Genomic DNA, 20,744 nt, shown 5'->3' with positions numbered 1-20,744 from the left:
TTAGAATGCAGTTTTGCAGGCAAACTCTGCCCACAGCCTGTGTGCAATCCAGGTTGACTCAGCCTGTTAAGGTAATGATAAGGTGACCAATCGTCCTCCTTTAGCGAGGACAGTCCTTTGTAAGTTCTCTCCTCCCTCGAAAAGTGTCCTCCTACATGTCCTCCTTTTCGATATTTGTCACTCGTAATGTGATGTATTTGCATTTGACATGATGATTTATGGAGGCTCGGTATAGTGCAGTGTAAGACGCGATTATGAGACGCATGCGCTCCGCACGGGAGACCTTGAGAGAGAGTGCCTCACACATGTGGCTTTGTCTACTTCTTATCGAAACACGACACAGCAGATACGCACGCGGTAGACTCATGGCACGTCGGCAATTGAATGATTCATGGTAATTATTTCTTTCTCAGTGAATATTCAATTATACAGAGGTAAGTACAATTCACCTTTTATTAATTCATTATCTATTCAATAATTTCCAAACATGTATAATTTTATTTACAAGTTTATACAACCATGTTGTCAACAGAAGTGAAAAATAATTTAAATTTCAATGAAGTTTATTCGCTTATGTTATTAAAGTTTTAGTTGTAATAATTACTTTTCTTTATTCATAATGTGCTTGCATCGTTCGTGTAGCTTTATATTTTATTTTAAATTTTAAATTTCATTTAAGGGATGGAAAAATCAAAAAAGAGGAAATGCCATTTCAAAGATCAATTGGAAAAGGAATTTCCATTCCTCAGATCAAAGAAAGATGCCATTGTTTTCTGCAATATTTGCAGAGGAGAATTTTGTATTGCAGTTGGGGGCAGAGCAGCTATAAGGAAACACTTGACCTTTGTTGTTTGCCCAACAAACATAAGCAATCATTAGATGCATCAACTTCCAGTCATAAAGTAACAGTTTTTTTTTAAACTTCAAATTATTCTGAAGATGAAAAATAGTTAGCTGCAATGGAGGGAACATTTGCATTTCATACCATAATTCACAATCAAATTATGAATTTGATTATGAAGTTAACTGCCAGTGGGGGTTTGAACTGATTGGGTGGGGGCTTGGCTGTGTCTTGATTGGGTGGAGGTGTGTCCTTATTTGGTGGAGGTGTGTTTTGTTCTGATTGTTTGGGGGGTTGTGTTTCATGTAAGGGTAGGAGGGGTTTTAAAGAGGCTAATTGTGCTTTTGCAGTCTGGCTTCTGGTTCTGGGTCGTGCCTCCTAATCAGTTTGTGTTTTTGTCTGTTTTCTTTGTGGATGTTTGGTGGTGATATTCTGTGTGGCTACTGTGGGTGTGGGCCTGGTGTCATTCATCATGTTCGGGACTCGTTTGTCAATAAGGGCAGGCTTCCAAAAGGCTGGCAGGCGGGAGGTATCGTCCCGCCTGTTCATGCTGTGTGGGCGTTTTTCTATTTCAATGGCTTCTCTGATTATTCGGTTGTTGAAATGTTGAACGTGATTAGATTGTAACCAGAGAGAGATCTAGATGAAGCATTTGGATCCAGTCCAGGTTCGGCACTAAGTATAGGATTTAAAAAATCCACTGATTGCTCTTATGGATGTTGTACACTGGCATGTGAGGGATGACATACCTTTTCTCCACAGGTCAAGGCTATAAAAGCATTTCATCGCTTCAAACATGGTATCATTTTGAACTATCTGTGAAGTTTGCTATGGCTGGAGACCATGAAGCCCATAGGAGAAATTTATTTTAAACAATGGAAAAAAGATTCTAGGACTGAATGGAAAGCAATATGTTTATTGGCAGCCAAAAGCAAACTAAGCTAAAATGTAACAAACTTACTTAGCATATCGTTCACACACAACCACTAGTTGAACTGGTGAAGTGTGTTTGTGAGCCCAGCAATAGACTGAAAAAGTTTTAAAGTACAACAAACGAAAGAAAATGATTAAATTAAGCGAAGAAGCATATAGGAAACAGTTTCATGCTTTTTGTGGTGTTTTTAAAAGTTTATGCCTGTATGGGAATAGCACACAGTTTGTAAGGGTATGGGTGCATTGTCATCTTTGGAATAGGATCTTCATTGAGTTCTTTCACTCCTTCAGGCAACCGGAAGCTGAAGGCCCTCAACAGGCTGGTCAGAAAGACGAAGGTCTCAATTCTTGCCAGCTGCTGTCCCACACATACACGTTCACCTGTAAATGAGACAAAGCATGCATAAAGGAGATAATAATCTCTTCTACAGAATATACCCCATCAGCATATAACAATAGCAATAGCAGTTAGACTTATATACCGCTTCATAGGGCTTTCAGCCCTCTCTAAGCGGTTTAGAGAGTCAGCATATTGCCCCCAACAACAATCCAGGTTCTCATTTTACCCACCTCGGAAGGATGGAAGGCTGAGTCAACCCTGAGCCGGTGAGATTTGAACAGCCGAACTGCAGAACTGCAGTCAGCTGAAGTAGCCTGCAGTGCTGCATTTAACCACTGCGCCACCTCGGCTCTCTTTACCTCGCCACCTTTAAAAAAAACCTAGTAAGACCACACCTAGAATACTGTAACCAATTTTGGTCACCACATTATAAAAAAAACATGTTGAGATTTTGGAAAAAGCTCAAAGAAGGACAACTAAAATGATCAAAGGCCTGGAGGGGTGGGCTGCTGCAGGTTCACACGGGTTCGGGAGAACCTCTAGCTAAGAATCTGCCAAGTTCGGAGAACCCAGAAACCCCAACCTTAGCTGGTCCCACCCATCCTGTCCCGCCTCTCCCAGGAGTCCCCATGCAGCCCGTTTGGGATGCCAGGTGAGTACAGGGCCTGTGTGGAGGCTTTGGGAGGGTGAGAAACGGGCCTCCCGGAAGTTCTGGAAAGCCGGAAATGAGAGGCCAAAGCCCAGGGGAAGCTGTTTTCACCCTCCCGGAGAAAAGCTTCCAGAGCTCAGGGAGGTCGAAGAGGTTGCTTCTGGTGACTGCTGGTTGCCAGCTGCCTGCAATTTGGCAGTTCAAATCTCACCAGCCTCAAGGTTGACTCAGCCTTCCATCCTCCTGAGGTGGGTAAAATGAGGACCCAGATCGTTGAAGGCAAATATGCTGACTCTGTAAACCGCTTCGAGAGGGCTATAAAGCATTGTGAAGTGGTATATAAGTGTAAGTGCTATTGCTACTGCCCTTCCTTCCATCCTTCCTTCCTTCCCTCCCTTCTTCCTTCCTTCCTTCCTTCCGGTTGACTCAGCCTTCCATCCTTCCAAGGTGGGTAAAATGAAAAGCCAGATTGTTGGGGGCAAATATGCTGACTCTGTAAACCGCTTAGAAAGGACTTTAAAGCACTGTGAAGTGGTATATAAGTCTAAGTGCTATTGCTATTGCTATTTAACTCTGTTGACATCTATCAGGGAGATGACTTTTAACTAAGGTTGTACTAGATGGTGTACCATTTCAAAGGCAAAGCTATGCACCCATGAAAAACCTGATCTCATATATTTTTCCAGTGATTGGCTGACAAGAGGGAAGTCACTTTCTCACCTTCTGTCCAGCAACTTATTTTACAGTGCATCAGTAAGTAATTCGACCACATTTGACTTTTTTTTCTTTTTGGCCAGGGACTTAAATATTCATGCTCATATTGTCAGGAATGGTCCAGAATGTCACGTTTGCTATGGATCTGCCCCAACTGCTGGAAGAAATTAAGGTGCCTTGATTTCCTATTCAGAGCATGATGGCCTCAGAACAACTCGGGCAATGTGGTGGTGGGAATCTGTAAGTTGTAAGCTGCCCAGAATCACTTGCTAATGAAATGAGGTGGAATATAAATGTAATAAAAAAAAATGAAATAAGAAATGAGTAAGCTGCTTTGAGCTCACGGATTTACCCATTCCGAAGGACAGGAACTCTTCTCGGTTAATGAACTTCCCATCCTTATCTAAAAAGTGATTTGGATTGAATTCTTCCGGTGTCTCCCATTGTTCAGGATCAAGAAGGACAGAGCGAAGGTCTGTGATGATAAAGGTCCCCTGTTTAAAAAAAAAGAAAGAGATGATTAAACAGAACAGTTTCATAAAGAAAACAAGCAAATAATTTTAAACAATATTAATGAAACCTTTGAATATAGCTTCCTGTTCTGACCCTCCTCGTCCCACACCAACAAACACTCCGAGCCAAAGATAAGTTACGGCATTTAATTAACAGACAGACAGGTCCTTGGCAGCAAACCGGCACAGACAAGCTTGGGAAGCAATCCAGCACAGATAAGCCGTGGCAGCAATCCAGCCTGCCAAGCTCACAATAATGTTCTCCAACATTCGTTCCTGTGTTGACTTCTGCAAAAGGGGCATGTGTGCACAAGCATTCCTTTTATAGTCTGGAGAGGAGCCTAGTTACCACCAGCTGGGTGCAATTATCTCCTGTAATTGCGTAATTGTTCCTTACACCTATTAGCTCTCTGGTGCCCGGCATCTAGGAACAACTCCCTTGGCTCCTCCCCACTGCTGACATCCGGATCACACTCCCTTGTCTCCTCTCCACTGGTCCAAGGCTCAGATGCCTCCTGGTGGCCAACCAGCCTCCATGCGCCCTGCTCGAAGTCGGAACCTTGTCCAGGGTCCTCCACATCCTCCAAAGCCGACTCATAGGGCCCCTCACTGTCAGAGCCTGATGGCAGCTCCAACGGCTCCTCCTGGGCCACAACAGCTTCCCTTTACAGATCCATGTTTGTTTGTTTCTCGGAGCAGTTTCTGAGAGCAGAGGATACGTGGTTGTGGTTGTAACTCCCACACAGAAACCAGATCACTGATTTTATACGTACTTCCTCAGTTTCCAAGGTCTGGCTGTTCTTCCTACTGGATGTGGAATGAGACAATGAGACAGCTTAGCTTCCTTTCTCTTAACTAAAGTCACCTTGTCTCTTGAAGAAGGGGACAAAGAAACACGGCTATACTTGACTACAATTCTGATCTCAAGTTCAGCTCCTAAACTCTCATCTTCCTATGATTAAAAAATAAAACGCTTAAGGTTGTAATTTTAAAATCGGAGAGGTGTTTGGGTTTAAACCCATAATTCATCCCTCAAAATTTTTTGCTATTCTTGCTTATTCAGTTTTGCACAACTGATTGGCACTTCTGTCCAAGTTCCCTATTCTCTTTTTCCATCCATGTTATAGCAATATAGCAATAGCAGTAGACTTATATACCGCTTCATAGGGCTTTCAGCCCTCTCTAAGCGGTTTACAGAGAGTCAGCATATTGCCCCCAACAATCTGGGTCCTCATTTTACCCACCTCGGAAGGATGGAAGGCTGAGTCAACCCTGAGCCGGTGAGATTTGAACCGCTGAACTGCTGATCTAGCAGTAGCCTGCAGTGCTGCATTTAACCACTGCGCCACCTTGGCTCCATGTTGGGCTACTGCAATTCAGCCTGAACACGTTTCTCACCTTCGGAATGTGATATCCCCTCATCGTCACATCCTTGTTGCATTGCCTTGGAATCCCATACATTAATGCATATTTTAAACGTTGCATTTCATGAATCACAGCATTGGTGTAGGGCAGCTTCCTCCGATCCTGATAGGAAATTGACCCTGATGAGCCAAACGCATCTTCAATCTCTTTCTGGACTTTCTCTAGAAAACAATGATAGAAGCAGAAATTTCACGTTCAATATTGTGTTTTTTTTAAAATTCCTTTAGTTTGTTCATTTATTTATTCATTTTCCCATTTCAATCCTCAGAAATACAAATCAATCCTTTATTATGATGACAGACCAGAGTTAAAAAATTAAAACTTTTAAAACAATTAAAACAGAACAAGACCAGTGGTGGGATTCCAATTATTTAATAATCGGTTCTCTGCCCTAATGACCTGCTGGGTAGGCATGGCTCAGTGGTCATGTGACTGGGTGGGCAGTTCCCAATTTCTGGGATATGACTAGTGTTGTGGCCTGTTGGAGCTGCCACCAGACTCCGACAGTGTGGGGCCCTCTGAGTCGGCTCTGGATGATGTGGAGGATCCTGGACAGGGTTCCGACTCCGAGCAGGGCGCAAAGAGACTGGTTGGCCACCAGGAGGCTACTTGTGCACACGCCCCTCTTTGCAGAAGTCAACACAGAATCGAATGTCGGAGAACTTTGTATGAGCTTGGCAGACTGGATTGCTGCCAAGCCTTATCTGTGTTTATTGCTGTCCAGGTTTGTCTGTGCTGTGTTGCTGCCAAGGCCCTGTTTGTCTGTTAATTAAATGCCGTAATTTATCTCTGGCTCTGAGTGTGCTTTGGTGTGGAACGAGGGGGGTCAGAACAGACTAGATACAGTCTAAATTGATTCAGAACATTGATGTAAATTGGGGATTTAATTCAAAGATTCCAATGACTCATCAGACTGGTCAACCTCTAGATTTCAATTTCAACCAGTTCAGAAATCTGATTAAATTTTTGAAATTGCAATAATTGTTTTACAAATAATCTCAATCATTTTTCCCAAAACCCAGGTATGTTCATTATCATATCCTAATTTGGTCTCCTACACACAATTTAGGCTGGGAAAAAAAATCTGAAAACTTTTGTAGAGTACTGATTTCTAGTTTTTATTTCCTCACATCAGAGGTGATATTCTTCCACTTCTGACCGGTTCACCTGAAGTGGTAGCGGAAATGGCGGGTGGCCCCGCCCACCACCCCGGCAGTACGGCATCCTATTTAGGCCCTTTTTTAAAAGGCAAAGCGCATGTGCGTAAGGTGGAACACATGCACGTATGTGCGCACCAGGGGTGGATTCCTGCAAGAAGCATGCTCGTGAGCATGCTGTGCACATGTGCACTGCAATAAAAATGGTCCTGTGCATGCACAGAAGCAAAAAAAAGATTAGAAGAGAAAACCAGTTCCGGGGCATGGCAGGCTTGTCTCACTGCTGGTTCCAGCTACCCAGGCTGCCAAACCACTACCAGTTCGGGCAAACCAGTCCAAACCGGTAGGAACCCACCACTGGTGCGCATGCTCACAGTTGCAAACCGGTAGGGAAGGTAAGTAAATACCTGCCTCACACAATATTATATTGATATCAGAGAAGGTTCTCCGTATGAACAAGCTATGCTTTCTTTTAATCCTGTTAAGTTCCAGTTTAGATAAATTCAGGAATCCACATAGGAAAAATATTATGAAGAATAGATTCAGTTCATCATTCAATAGCCCTTAACACTTCAAATACCTTCAAACAACCTGAGACTAGCCTTTGCTCTCACAGCCCAGATTTGCTTACCTTGAATGTCAGGATGATTTGTCAAGAGAAGCAGTGCCCACATCAGTGTACCAAAGCTTGTCTCTGTTCCAGCACCACAAAAATCAGCAATACACTGAGCCAGGTTGTCTTCATAATAGGTAGAGTCAGGGTCATTCCTGCTCTGGTGATTCAAAATGGAAAATGGAAATTAAAATGAATTCTCTGTAGCTTTCCTGAGGTTATTTTTGTTTCTGGAGGTTCTCGTAGACCAGTGTTTCTCAACCTCGGCAACTTGAAGATGTCTGGACTTCAACTCCCAGAATTCTGGGAGTTGAAGTCCAGACATCTTCAAGTGACCAAGGTTGAGAAACACTGTCCTAGACTTACAACTCCTGCTTGAACACCAGGTGGCAGCCATGGCTAAGAGAATCTTTGTGCAGCTTCACATGGTGCCTTTTCCTGGATCGTGAGGCCCGTGCAGTCACTCATGCCCTAGTCATCTCTTGGTTGGATTATTGCAACATGCTCTACATGGGGCTACCCTTGAAGAGCGTTTGGGAGAAATAACTGGTGTCGAATGCAGTGGTGTGGACAGTTCCTGAGGCCCTTCAGGTGGCCCATGTAACATCACCGTTGTATGAGTTACACTGATTGCTAGGTGCCTCCTAGGTCCAATTCAAGGTTGTTGGCTATTTCCTATAAAGACCTGCAATTTGGCAGTTCGAATCTCACCAGGCTCAAGGTTGACGCATCCTTCCATCCTCCCAAGGCTGGTAAAATGACCTAGATTGTTAGGAGCAAATAGGCTGACTCTGTAAACTGCTCAGAGAGGGCTGTAAATCACTGTGAAGTGGTATATAAGTCTCAGTACTATTGCTAAAGCACTTCAAATTGATACATTCAAAAATCATTCTGGGTCTTTCCCCCAGAACATTGTAAACATTTTTATTTTAGGTCAATGCTTTGAAAGTATCTGTCTTTTTCCAATCATTTCAGGGACTGAATCAAAATCCCTACCCTGTTAATTCTCTTTCCTTCATAATGGAACTTCTTTAGAAAAAGGAGTGGCAGGGGAACATGAGAGGCTAACAAACAGAAGCTATTGATTTCTGTTTCCCCCCACCTTCATGTCTAACAAGAGCAGAGGTATAATGCAGTTCCCATTTAAAAGTGTGGGATATATTCACAATGGGAGCTGAATAAGAAAGAAAGAAAAATCCAAGCTGGAGGAACACATGATCAATAGCTCTGCTCGTTTATTTACAGAAAGGAATATAATAATTCCTTGCCCGTGTATTGAACCACAATACATACAAACCTTTTCCATCTGAAGAAGATAGTAATCAATGAAATCTTGCGGCTCGTGCAGAGAGTGACATTCCTTGTGTTCCTCTATTTCATGCTTTATAAATTCAATGATAAAATCCAGAGCACCCAGGGCATCCTTGTGAGGGCCTGGTAGGTAATTCATTATTTGTGGGAACAAATCATACACCTAACAGAAAAAGAAACGGAACAGTTAGTTATTCCCCGCCATAAGTAAAGCAGGGAAGGGTCAAACACATCATCAGTCAAGAGTCACTGTGTGCCCACAAGAGAATGCCTTAAATGCCTTTCTTTACTCCCACAAATTTCCCTAGACCTTTAGTAACTCAGATTCTTGTAGTGAGCTTAAGCTTGCAATAAATCTTTACACTCATTTGAACTGCCTGAATCTCCTGATTTCTCTGGCACTTGACAGGCGGGTAGGGATGACTTATAGGCTCAAGCTCTTAAATGGCCAGAGTACCTTCGAGACCGCCTGCTGCCACATACCTCCCAGCGGCCAGTAAGATCCCACACATTGGGCCTCCTTCAGATGCCGTCAGCCAGACAGTGTCGGCTGGCGGGCCCTCAGAGGAGAGCCTTATCTGTGGCTGCTCCGACTCTCTGGAACCAGCTACCCCCAGAGATCCAGACCATACCCACTCACATGGCCTTCAGGAAAGCTGTAAAAACTTGGCTGTTCCGGCAGGCCTGGGGCTGTTGACCTCACTGTTGAGGTCCAACCCCAATTAGAATGAATGTATGAGGTGTTGCTGTTTTTAAACTGTTTCTTCCGTTATGTGTTTCGTTATGTTTTTTCTCTTTATTTTTGTAAGCTGCCTGGAGTCCTTCGGAATTGGGCGGCATATAAATGTGTCTAATAAATAAATGCATAAATGCATAAATGCATAAATGCATAAATGCATAAATGCATAAATGCATAAATGCATACATGCATAAATGCATATATGCATATATGCATATATGCATAAATGCATAAATGCATATATGCATATATGCATATATGTATATATGTATACTGCATACTGCTTCCCTTTTCTGTCTATCAGCACATCACAAGAGACCATCCAGACAGAAAGCCAATATTTTTACTGTTGCCTTTGTTACATTTGTGTTGTATTTGTGCTGATCAATAAATAAAGGGGGACTAGTATAGATCAAATACAACATATGTACCACATGTGTAGTGGTAAAGACACCAACCTAGAAACTAGGAGGCAGTAAGTTCTAGTCCTAATCAGGTCCTAGAAAGTCAAATGACCTTGAGTCAGTCTTTAGAAAGTGGCCAATGCTAAACCACTTCCAAAATCATAACAAGAAATCTGCACAAACCTGTCCAGGCCCTTTCCAGGAATCAAGACTCACTCAAGGAACATACACACATATACTGGGAAGAAGAGTAGATGAGAGGATTTCCAAAACTTACTGCATGCCACCCATTCTTGGATGCCATGAAAATACTGGTGGAAACATAGTTGGTTTGGAGGGCTTTGCCTCCTTAGTAGAAAAAATGACTCACCGCATGGAAAAAGCCGCAAAAGAATTTAAAAATAGTTTTAAGAGCGACAACCAGCTGCTTGAAATCTTCATCTTCTGTAGAAAACTGATGTCCAAAACTCAAAGCACATATGACATTAGCAACCGCATTTAGGACTGAAAGTGAAGGGTCAAATGGTTGCCCTGAAAAGGAAGATATTTTATCATGAATCCAGCCTCTCCTCCTAACCGATTTTTACTAGAATCAGAATCATAGAGCTGGAAGGGTTTCAGACGTCTTCTCGTTGAATCCCCTTCTCAAGGCAGGAGTTTTATACCATCCCAGCCAAATGGGTATTCCGTCTATTTTGAAAACTTCCAGTGATAACAGCACCCACAGCCAAGGAGGCAAGCTCTTCCGTCAGAAAATTATGGTACTCCTTACTTCTAGGTTGGTTCTGTCTTCAACAATCTTCTACACATTACTTTTTGTCCTGCCTTAGAGAATAAGTCAAATGCCTCTTTTTTGTGACGGCCCCTTAACTACTGGAAGACAGTTATTTTTATGAAGTTTATTTTTATTATTCCCTTTCAAATTCATTCACAGATATACATTCTTACAATTGTTGTTTAACATTTGTTCATCATTAGTATCTATAATAATTTTTACACACACATAGACACACACACACACAAACACAAACACACACACGTATATAATACAGTTTGGGGCGCTTTCTTGCCACTCTGTGCCTCCATCTTATTTTGCAACAACCTTACTCCTTCCATCTTCTCAACCTCCCTTCTCTGCCTTCTTCTTTCCTCCTCTCCTTCCTCCTTTCTTCTTCCCCTCTCTTTCCCCTCTCCTCCTCCCTCCTCCTCTTTCTTCCCCTCTCTTCTACTTTTAATTCCCCACCTTTACTTTCTCTGCTTTACCCTTTTTTCCTTTCCCTCCTCATCCCCCCTCCTTTCCTTTGTTGCCCTTACTTATTTATTTTCTCTGGTGGGTTCTCAGGGTGGTGTTTCAGCAATCCCAACTTTATATTTTCATACAAATAATTTTATCGGTTTACATTTTATTTCTAATATTAGTTCCACTTATGTCATTTTTCCGCTTGTATATTTGCATTTTAATATTTTCTTATTTCCCCTCCCCTAATTGAATAATGTGTCATACTGGAAGACAGTTATGATCTCCCTGCTGATCTTTCTCTTCTATAGACTTGACATACCTATAGTAAGTCCCTCAATCTTTTATCATATGATTTAACTAGACCAGTAGTGGGTTCCTACCCGAACCTGCGTTAGTTTGGCAGCCTGGGTCACTGGAACAGGTAGTAACCCTGGCTTGCCACGCTCATGAACTAGTTTTCCCAGTGGCACCGTAGGCACCATCATCTTGGTTTTTGCTTCTGCGCACGCGCAGAGCAATTTTTATTGCAGTTATTGCCAAATGCATGCGCACCGAACCAGCAGTAATGCTGGCAGCAACCCACTCCTGCTCCAGATGCGTTCTCATCTTTGTTGTCTTTGTACAATTTTCAGGATTAGTCTGTTAGTATACTCTCCGATCTTGGAAATTTGATTGCAAACATTTCATCACTATTTGAAGAGACATCGTCAGTGTGTTTTGAATTGTGCTAATCTGTCAGAACACAAGTCTTTAAATGCCTTTTTATGAGATGCAAATTAATCTAAATATTGTTTATTCAGATTTTTCTGAGTCATGGTCTAATTTTGGACTGTTTGATTGGCTGGCTGTTGTTGCTGTTCTCTTTGAGTTTTAAGTACCGTGTGTATGATACAGATTAGGATTAGAGTTGTTATCTGGGTACTTCTGAGTTATGATCTGGTTTTGGCTTATTTGATAGCTTGAGTGGCTGTCTGTTGTTGCTGATATGTGGTCCGATTTCTTGTGAATTGATGGGGTATTATATTTGTTTCTGTATAGTGGGGTAGATTGTAGATTAGATTGTAGATTTAATTTATTTGTATGCCGCCCTTCTCCGGGAGGGACTCAGGGTGGCGAACAACTCAAAAGGGGAAAAGGGATACAAACACAATACACGTAATTAAAATACACAAGAGTCATACAGCCATACAAGTCGAGAGGGGAGGGGAACTCATCAACCCCAGGCCTGCCGGCACAGCCAGGTTATGACGGCTTTCCGGAAGGCCTGGAGAGGGGTGAGGGTCCGAATCTCCGCGGGGAGTTCATTCCAAAGGTGCCGGTTGTTCATTTTAAATGCTACCTTCAGGATCATAGTTGATGCAGTTCTTTCATTCTCAAATCTTGGAAGACTGTGTTGATGTCAATTTGTCTGATTATTGACTTATTGGTGGAAAATTTTCCAGGGTCTCAACCAGAGGTGGGTTTCTACTGGTTCGAACCAGTTCGGCCAAACCGGTAGTTGTTTGCTGTCCTGGGTCACTGGAACCGGCTGCAACCCAGGCCTGCCACGCCTCCGAACCAGTTCCCTGTTCAGGGGCGACATGTCTTTTTTTTTTTCATTTTTAAATGTTCTGCGCATGCGCAGACCTATTATTGGGCAACTGTGCACGCACACAGAGTCAGGCACGTTCACAAGCAAAGTGAACACCCATAAAATTGCGCGCACACAGTACCGGAAGTAATGCCGTCAGCAACACACCCCTGGTCTCAATGTGTTTTTTGTATCATGGTAACCAGAACTGAATGCAGGTCTCACCAACATGGTGAACAATCGCTTAAATATGAGCCAGCATGTAGCTGCCAAAAAAGCCAACTCTAGGCTGCATTAATAGAGGGATAGAATCAAGATCACATTATGTGTTGATACCATTTTATGATGCCTTGGTAAGGTCGCATTTGGAATCCTGCATCCAGTTTTGGTCGCCACTACATAAAAAAGATGTGGAGACTTTGGAAAGAGTGCAGAGAAGAGCAACAAAGATGATTAGGGGACTGGAGGCTATAAAGAACCATTGCTGGAATTGGGTATGTGTCAGCCTCTGCTTTGCTGCTGCTTCGGCTGCCATTGAAATGGGGAGGGGGGCATGCTATTTGGGAGGGGACTACTATTTGTGCTGGAGGAAGATTCTGGAGTTTCTGCTGCCTGTCTTATTGCGCATGCGGAGGAGGTTTCCCGCCAAGGCCAACAGCACCGACATTCCATCTTGGTGATGCCTTTCGAAGTTATCTTGCACCTGACACTTGGGAGAATTATGATTGGACTGTGACTGGGATGCCAAGGGGTGAGGAATGGGTTATTCAATATATCATTTGCTTTCACGCCTAAATAATCAGTCTTCGCTTTGCTACGCTTCTGTTCATTTATAATTAGTAAAAGTACACTTGATTTCTATCAATGGAGTCTCGTGGTTTTCTTTCCTGATTATCCAATGAAGGAGTGCTGACAGTATGTGTAGTTCAGAGGTGGTATTCAGCAGGTTCTGACCAGTTCTGGAGAACTGGTAGCAGAAATTTTGAGTAGTTCGGAGAACCGGCAAATACCACCTCTGACTGGACCCACCTCCATCTATTCTCCGCCTGTTCAGTTCCAGATGATCGGGAGGAAATGGGGATTTTGAAGTAACCTTCCCCTGGAGTGGGAAGGGAATGGTGATTTTACAGTATCCTTCCCCTGCCATGCCCATCAAGTCATGTCCACCAAGCCACACCCACCAAGCCATGCCCACAGAATCAGTAGTAAAAGAATTTGAATCCCACCACTGGTCTATTCTAATAAAAAGAAAGGCTATGGGTGACATGATAGCAGTGTCCCAATATCTCAGGGGTTGCCACAAAGAAGAGGGATTCAAGCTATTCTCCAAGGCACCTGAGGACAGGACAAGAAGCAATAGATGGGAAACTAATCAAGGAGAGAAGCAAGCTAGAACTAAGAAGAAATTTCCTGGCAATTAGAACAATTAACCAGTGAATCAACTTTACTCCAGAAGTTGTGAATTCTCCAACACTGGAAGTTTTTAAGAAGAGATTGGACAACGATTTGTTCTGAAATGGTAAAGGATGTCCTGATTTCCTTTCCAATTCTTGTATTCTGTTTTGTTTTGTTCTGTTCTAGTTCTTGTTGTCTCCGTTGATTCAGTGCATTAGTCTTTTGAGCAGCTGCAGCACACTACTGGCTCATATGTGAGTAGAAAATAAAACTTCAAAAGGATTCTATCTAACTTATCAGGCAGTAAAAAAGAAACTACAGCAGATTTGTACTTTCAAACTTGCAAGAGTGCTAATTTAGTCTTACAATAAAGTAGTAGTAATTCATCTTGTATTTTCCCTGTCTAATCAATTTGGGAGATTGACAGGGGGTGAAAAAAGAGAAATAACAACTGTCCATTAAAAAAAAACCAAATTAATGCATCTATTTTTGTTAAAATACATGTTAAAATGTATTTATATTGCAACAACTACAGAATTATTTAGCCAATAGATGGCAGTATTTAGTCTGCTTTTATGCTTATAATCTATGCTTTCTTACATGCTCTGAGGAGAGTTTTCTGTTTCCTGTTACAGTAATATAGTTGAGCAGTAAAGCACATGGTGATTGTACTCTTTGTTTGCTCTATGTGATACTTTATATAGAATTTCTAATAATTTTTATTTAAAATACTCAAAATGGAAAAGATTTTGGCAGATGGGGATTTGAATTGTTACCCTAAATGACATACCTTTTGTTTGTCTAAAGACCTCCACCAACGTTTGAGCCCCGGCTTCTATCTGATGCTCAATGCTTTTCTTCCCCAGGCCCAGCTTCCGCAGAGAAGTGATGCCAATACGTCGTTGCTGTTTCCAGGAGTGGCCATTGGAGAAAACGATTCCTGAGGGCATCAGCAGACAATGATAAATGATTCCTGATTACTTTTGTGTTAAAAAAAACAAGTCCAGTTTTTGCCAAACACCTCTCTGAATTTCAGGTCAGAATATCAAACCCTTGTTGCCATTTTTGTAAAATTCTGGACATGTTATGTTTCCTTTAAGAAATATCTATTCATTTTGGGATCGACAATGAGACATACATGCTGTGATGACCACAGGTGCAGTGCTTGCCAACTTCTGTCATATATGATGGAAACCTTCTAAGATGATCTAATTCAGTGGTGGGTTCTGGATCCCATTCCAACTGGTATGAGAGACCGCCTGCTGCCAATTACCTCCAATAGACCAATTAGATCCCACAGATTAGGCCTCCTCCGAATTCCATCCGCTGGCCAATGCCGACTGGCGACTACCCAGAGGAGAGCCTTCTCTGTGGCTGCTCCGACCCTCTGGAATGAGCTCCCCGTGGAGATTTGAACACTCACCACCCTCCAGGCCTTCCGCAAAGCCCTTAAAACCTGGCTGTTCCGACAGGCCTGGGGCTAAAGAGTGTTTGCCCCCTTCCTCGAATGGTATGGTTGTTGTGTGTTTTAAATTGTGCATTGTTATGTTCGTCTTTTTATCCCCTGTCTGTACCCCCTTCCCTGACTGAATTGTGAGCCGCCCTGAGTCCCCTTCAGGGAAAAGGGCAGCATATAAATGTAATAAATCCAATCCAACGGGCCTGGCGGCATCCACATGGACTTGCACAGTGTGCACGCACACACACGCAGTGTGCATACACAGGCAGCATGCACACACAGGCAGCATGAACATGCCTGCATGAGCCTCTGTGATGCTCCAGCTGCTCAGCAAAGCATCACACAGGCACTGTACGACTTAAAAGAGCAGTAAGGAACTCGGGCGGGTGGGCCTTCCAGAGCACCATACCGGAATGGTATCCAGTGCTCCGGGCAGGCTCCGGTACGCCCGTACCGGGGCGTACCGCCTGCAACCCACCACTGATCTAATTGCTCATATACAAGAACTTCTATTATAGGTACTTGGACAGGATCTTCTCAGAGATTGCAGAAGGTCCGTTGTCACCTTCCTCCCACCACACTGAAACCAACCAGCAAAATGGGCAAATCGCCTTTTTAATCACCAAATTGAAGTTCCTATTGCATTTATGTGCCAAAGATTGACTAAAATAATTTAAATTGCTTTTATGGGGCTGAGTTTCAGTAGTCAGGCAACACTAGCAAAAAAAAACCTGAAAAAATCCTGATGACAATGCCCTCCATTTCCAGATCATGCGCCATTTCTTGTGAGGTAAACCTTAAGTCAGTGTCAATATGAATTGAGGTGAGATAACCAGGGGGAAGCTCATGGTTGCCATAGGGATTATAATTCCTAAGCCACATTGGACCCATTTTCGTAATTGAAACCAGAAAATCTAACCCTTACGTTCTCCAGTAAAATGTGCTCAAATGCTTTATTCATCTTTCATGACATTTTTTCAGTTTAACAGAGTTGGTACCTTGTAGGTCATCTAGTCCACCCCATGCTCAAGCAGAAGACCCTGCACCATTTCTGACCAATGACAGTCCAATGTCTCCTTGAAAGCTTCCAGTGATGAAGCTCCCACAACTTTTTTTTCCCCGTAAATGTGTTTTTATTTTCCATTTTCATTTCGTACAGTCACATATATACTGTGCATAACCGGGGCCATATAACAATAAACAATAAACACAGCCATTCCTCTTGTCAACAATACCCCCCAAAATACAGACCCAATGTACCTCTTTGACCCTCCATACACCCTTTCTTTTGCCCCCCTCCAAATTTCCATCTTCCCTCCAACATTCCCCTCTACCCTACTTCCCCTCCCCCTCTACCACTCCTCTCTCCCAGTACACTCCCTCCCTTCCTTCTCACCCTCCCTCCCGTCCTCTCTCCCACCCTCTCTACCCCTCTTTCTTCTAACCCTCTACTCCTCCCTTCGGTGTATTTCTACTATCTATTAATATATTCAGCTTGTCCTATTTTTACAGTGAAATTAAAGAGCAACAGTATACAAGTGCAGTCGCGTTACTTTAAAATCTAACACATACTATATATCCCCCCTCCCCCCTCCCTCCTAACACCCCAGCTCCCACAACTTCCAAAGGCAAGCTATTCCACTGGTTGATTGTTCTCCCTGTCAGAAAATTTCTTCTTATTTCCAGCTTGAATCTCTCCTTGGTCAGTTTCCATCCATTATTCCTTGTCTGGCCTTTGGGTCCCTTGGAACATAGCTTGATCCTCTCCTCTCTGTGACAACCCCTCAAATATTGGAACACTGCTATTATGTCTCCCCTGGCTCTTAACTTCACTAGACTAGCCATGCCCAGTTCCTGTAATTATTCTTTATATGTTTTAGACTCCAGTCCCCTAATCATCCTGGTTCCTCTTCTCTGCACTTTTTCTAGAGTCTCAACATCTTTTGAATAGTGTAGTGACCAAAATTGGATGCAGTATTTAGATTTAGATTTATTAACATTTGTATGCCGCCCATTCCCTTGGGACTCTGGGTGGCTTACAGACAAGACAAGAAACATATATTAACATATATTTAAAAATTTAAAATAAGGATACAAGTATTAAAATTTCAACAACATGCATACAGTTGGAGTGGGGCTGGATACTAATCAACAGCCCCAGGCCTGCTGGAACAGCCAGGTCTTAGTGGCTTTACGGAAGGCCGGAAGAGTGGTGAGGGTCCGGATCTCTACGGGAAGATCGTTCCATAAGGCCAGAGCAGCTACAGAGAAGGACCCGCCAACCGACATTGACCGGCCGATGGCACCCAGAGGAGGCCCAATCTGTGTGATCTTATTGGTCGTTGGGAGGTAAATGGCAGGAGGCGGTCTCTCAGGTAGCCAGGTCCTAAACCACTTCCTAAGGAGCGACAAACTTGCTCCATAAAATCCGATCAAGACCTTCCCTCGGCGCCTCGGCTGGTACCGTCCAAGTGGAGTCCAGGTCCGTCCGAATCCAAGCGATTTTATCCGACAGAAACTGAACAAATTCCTCAGCTCTATCCCGTAGAGGGTCATCCGCATCCCTCCCTTTCAAGAGGGAGCGGGCTACCCTAAACAGGGCGGCTGGGCGCGATTCTGCGGATGCAATAAGAGCGGGAAAATGCGCACATTTTGCCACCTGTATCGCCACTGGATAGGTCCTAATAAAGGCTTTTAATTGTGTTCGGTTGGATTCAGAGTTACTAGCCCTCTAGCGTCGCTCTAGCCGTATTTTAGGTGTGGTAATGCTTTATAATGCTTTATAAAGTGGTATTATATCATGTCTGGATGACATCTTTTTCCAGATGGACCTAATATCTGCCACCAATTATTGTTGCCAATAGCCTGAGACCATGGCTACTAGCAATCCAACTTTTTTTACCCAAGAAATACTTATCAGGTAATGGGAAACTGCACCAACTGTGGATAAGATATTCTGTCCTGGCCAGCTCTAATCATCATTTGATTGCCATAGAAACCTGGCCCATACTTCATAACCCCCAGATCATTTTACCTGGTTTTCCCCACCTCTTTTCATTCTATCTTACATACACCTCACATCACCAATTTCAATCAAATATTATGCTATGCTCCAACACAATAGCAGATTATAAGAATGTTTAACAGCCACAATCCCATAAAAAGAGCTTTTATTCTCATGAAAATATAGAAAACCGGAAATTCAAATTTTATAGAGAAATACTACTGTGTCTGTTGTTTTAAATTGTTTTGTCGTTATGAGTTTTTTATATTTCTTGTAAGCCGCCCGGAGTCCTTTGGGATTGGGCGGCATATAAAAACACCAAATAAATAAATAAATAAATAAATAAATAAATAAATAAATAAATAAATAAATAAATAAATAAATACTATTTTGGTGTAAATTGGATTAAGCAACATTTCCTTTCCTGGTCTAACTCCTATAAATGTTTTTGTTTGCTACATCTTATTTTTTTTTCCTGGGCTATATACAAAATTACCACAATTGGAAGAGTTTGATGGTTATTACGATAGAATTTCTTATAATTTGCACTTACCCATTCCTTTCCCAAAAGCCTCCAAGAAAGGATCCTCTGGTCGATATGAGAATTCATCTGGGAAGTCGGTCAGTCCTTCTTTCACAGTTTTGAATCCAGACAGCACTACCGTAAGTTGGTGCCCAAACCATAAGCTGTATATAGTTCCATATCGTTTTACAGGCTGTCAAGTGAATCGAAGATGAGAAACGTTACAATCAAATACACGGATTATTCCCATTTAATCCTGAATGCCATCCACAGGTGTTCCTAAATCCTGAATTCTAAGACTTTTCTCTATATGCAATTCTTTCTCTTTAGAATTCTTTTTTCCCTCTCTAAGATTCTTGCCAAGAGTTTCTTTCTGATTTTAAGAATTATTTTCCTAAGAATGGACATCGTTTTTAAAATTATTTTTGTTTTGCCTATTTTATTCACTTATTGAATTTCTATACCCCCACCCAGTGGTGGGATTCAAATAATTTAGCAACCGATTCTCTGCCCTAATGCTTTCTTCCAACAACCAGTTCACCAAACTGCTCAGAAAGTTAACAACTGGTTCTCCCACCACATCCCCCACCCCCTCTATTAAGAATTGGTTCCATGATCAAACATTTATTGGTAAGATTGAACTAGAATCTGCCATCTTAAAAATTCAGCCCCATTATTTTACATTTGTTCGCTGTGAAGCAACTATAAACAAGACTTAGCTGAATATCGTGGCATGATGAATTATACCTTAATTTTGGTATATAGAAACAATTGAGAATTATCATGATTATTACTGGTTAGAATAGAATCCAATCTCGATTGCAGAAAATACGAATTCAGCAACAGAGTGGTCAACGCCTGGAATGCTCTCCCTGACTCCGTAGTTACATCCTCAAACCCTCACAGCTTCAACCTTAAACTGTCTACCGTGGACCTCACCCCATTCCTAAGAGGTCTGCAGAGGGGGTTTGCATCAGCACACCAGCATGCCTACCGTTCCTGTCCTACTCTCCCCATTTATTTGTATTCATTTCTTCCGTTCATGTCTATGTTTATATTGATACCTGCTATCTTGTACATGTTTGACAAACTAATAAATACAAATACAGAATTAAATACCTTACGGAAGTAATCTTCACGGAGTGTAAGCCCACCTGACAATAAGGTCCCAATGAATGGCAGAGGCAAAGGCCCAGGAGGCAAATTTCTTCGGGACCAATGTTGTTTCAGGAAGAAGAGAATCAACAAAACAAGCAGCAAAAAAACCAAAATTATCCCTATGACCGTCATTGTTCTGCTAGTTCTTTTACTTTGATGCTCACTAGTAGATCTGGAGATGGTTGCATCCTTTTATCTGAAGCTTTTTGCACTTCCTGCTATTTACATATTTAGTGATGGAAATGAATAGCAAGACACCTTTGGATTTTATCTTTTGGCTACATCAGCGATTTACCACTTGGCATTTTGTCAACAAGTTATTACATTAATCCACTTGACTAAGATTATCTCTGAGCATGCATCACTCAAATGATAAAGATATTTCTATTAAAAAAAACTAGGACTGAATAATCCAATAGGTTCCTATGCCAGCATTATTTGAAAATTATGATGAAATCCCATATGTCCATGAAATCTAACCTAATATACAGAAGAATCTTGTTGGGTCACAGAGATACTGGTGAGCACCATCTCTGATGCTGTGCAGCCTTTTACAACTAAAATAAGTGTAATCTTAATGCTGGGAAGAAGGCGGGGCTTAGCAGTGAGAAGACGGATTTTCAGGCTATTCCTGAAATTCCCCTATTCCGAAGCACTTGGACGGTTCCTTTTTGGACCCAAGTTGTCCCGGAGAGACAGTGAAAGGTAGGAGGCGATCCAGTGGCCCCAGAGATGTTCACAAAGTGGAATTTAACCT

The 20,744-nt window shown here is 42.3% G+C and overlaps 1 protein-coding gene across 1 annotated transcript; it reads right to left on the bottom strand.

The window, feature by feature from the left end:
- Positions 1-1,970: 1,970 nt before the first annotated feature.
- On the bottom strand, positions 1,971-20,119 carry LOC116514097 (cytochrome P450 2C25-like). The gene is made up of 9 exons (XM_032225548.1): positions 19,949-20,119; positions 18,860-19,022; positions 14,634-14,783; positions 10,009-10,169; positions 8,482-8,658; positions 7,203-7,344; positions 5,388-5,575; positions 3,830-3,971; positions 1,971-2,155 (listed from the first exon to the last, which is right to left on the bottom strand). The coding sequence occupies exons 1-9, from the start codon at positions 20,117-20,119 to the stop codon at positions 1,971-1,973; spliced, it is 1,479 nt and encodes a 492-aa protein (XP_032081439.1).
- Positions 20,120-20,744: the final 625 nt, after the last annotated feature.

Source organism: Thamnophis elegans, chromosome 10, assembly GCF_009769535.1.
Source record: "Thamnophis elegans isolate rThaEle1 chromosome 10, rThaEle1.pri, whole genome shotgun sequence".
Taxonomy (NCBI): Eukaryota; Metazoa; Chordata; class Lepidosauria; order Squamata; family Colubridae; genus Thamnophis; species Thamnophis elegans.
Note: the sequence above shows the minus strand (reverse complement) of the source record. Positions and strands in the feature narration are given on the sequence as shown.